General features: G+C 30.0%; 2 protein-coding genes across 3 annotated transcripts in view; one reads left to right on the forward strand and one right to left on the reverse strand.

Annotated features, from left to right (window-relative positions):
* The window catches only part of LOC119590579, a 5,249-nt gene extending 3,544 nt beyond the window's left edge, over nt 1–1,705 (forward strand). For both annotated transcript variants that reach the window (XM_037939254.1, XM_037939253.1), the window contains exons 3-4: nt 216–319; nt 539–1,705. In XM_037939254.1, coding sequence (XP_037795182.1) covers nt 216–319; nt 539–725 — 291 coding nt within the window. In that variant the 3' untranslated portion in view covers nt 726–1,705. The remainder of the gene's footprint in view (nt 1–215; nt 320–538) is intronic.
* LOC119590578 (facilitated trehalose transporter Tret1-like) overlaps nt 1,309–1,828 on the reverse strand; it is a gene marked incomplete at its 5' end in the record, with an annotated part of 8,390 nt that continues 7,870 nt past the window's right edge. Inside the window, 1 exon segment of the mRNA XM_037939252.1 lies at nt 1,309–1,828.

Below are 1,828 nucleotides of genomic sequence, written 5' to 3' on the forward strand. Positions count from 1 at the left end.
TTAAATCAATGTAGTAACTTTTTCCAGAGGTTGAGATCCTAGAATACTCAAAATATATCAATCTAAAATAATATTTACATGCACTTTTGGTAGCTAATTATTCAAATTATTTATTTTACAGAGTAAAACTACATAATGAAATCAACTAAATAAATATCAGATTAGTGTCTTTTTCGAATCTATTTAATGTGGTCTACATGTGCATTCTTCAACAGATCATATGGCTAGCACCTAACAGTCTCTCTCCAACATATTTTGGATATTTGGCTGACACTGTTGCTTTTCTTGGTACAGAATATAATGGGTTTGTGAAGGTTTTGTAAGTATGAACTCAGTTTCCATTCTATACTACATAAGAGGAAGGAAGTTGGTGCTAAGAAAAAAATCAATGCTAATTACTTTAAAACTTTCAGTTGTTACTTCATTCCATTTACTATCAAGTTAGAATGAACACTTAATATTATTTTTAAAAATACTTGCATCTGAATGTATTTCACCTTTCCTTTTTTGGCATTTTTATCATTTCTTTCCATTTCAGAGTGGTGACTGTAGCAAGTATTCACTTCATAGAATCATTAGTCGGCATCTGTGTGTGCTATCAAAGGCAGCTTCATGCTTGGACAACCTTAGCTTGGACCATGCAAATCTTGGCTGTTGGTATGATCTCTTTACGTTTCCTAATCTGGCCAGAGGAAGAAACAGCTAAGGACAAAAAAGTCAAGTAAAATTGTCCACACCTCATCAAAACTATTATACCTGAACAGGTTCTTAATTTGGACATTAATAATTGATACTGTATCAAGAACCTTCCTTACAACAGTTCCTTTAATCATGAATTACAGTAAGAAAATCTAATGACATTCATTGCTTCTTTAAATTCGTATCGTGTTTTTAATTCCTACAATCTTTATTTAGTATATATATGAAAATATTGCATCCTTTGTATCAAGTAATAAGTTGGTATTTGGTCTTTGAAATTAATACTTGAAATTTTGAGTCTGCAGGTTATTTGCATATACCTTACTCATTCAAAAAATATGATAATTAAAATATAACAAAAATTTAAACTATGAAATATTATACACTCGTGTGGTTTACCGGAAGTTGATAAAATGGATATTTAAATGCATTAAAATACTTTTTAGAAAGGAAAAAATAAAAAGCATATAGCTACATCACAACAGACAGGAAAGATCTATCATTATGTCATCATGTTTGAGCAACTCTTTTAATACACAAATTCTAAAGAATGTAGTTAGTGGGATAAATACAATGATTAACCAAAATAAAAACAACCAAAAAAACACATTTCACTTATAACAATATTTAATTGGAATATAAATTCATATAATTCATCTGAATATACAACAACCTAAATCCTCTTTCAAGAAAACAATATATATGATAACACTAAGTTTACTTTCAACCAACAATAAAAATCTGGTGCTAGCCCACAAATATCTTACAAGAATTATTCTTGAGGAATTTACGGTAAACAATTAAGGCAATCTAAAACCTAATCATAAAAACTCACGCAAATTCTGGTGCAGTTTATGTACTGCCTCAACTGTTCTCTCTTCTTACAAGGAATATGATTATTCAAATCCAAACTTATGTGTTACAATTCGGATGAAGGGACAGTAAGAAAAATAGAAAAATGTCACCATGTCCATTTAGAGATATGTATTCCTAACTGGTATGAAAACTAAAATATAAACACCATGAGTAATATGAATTGAATATTGACTATTCAGTGAGACCAAATCAAACACTATTGAATCACTGTCTGTGGGCAGACAGTAAGTCAAACTACAGTACTGTCCACTGT

This window comes from Penaeus monodon, chromosome 27 (genome assembly GCF_015228065.2).
Source record: "Penaeus monodon isolate SGIC_2016 chromosome 27, NSTDA_Pmon_1, whole genome shotgun sequence".
NCBI lineage: Eukaryota > Metazoa > Arthropoda > Malacostraca > Decapoda > Penaeidae > Penaeus > Penaeus monodon.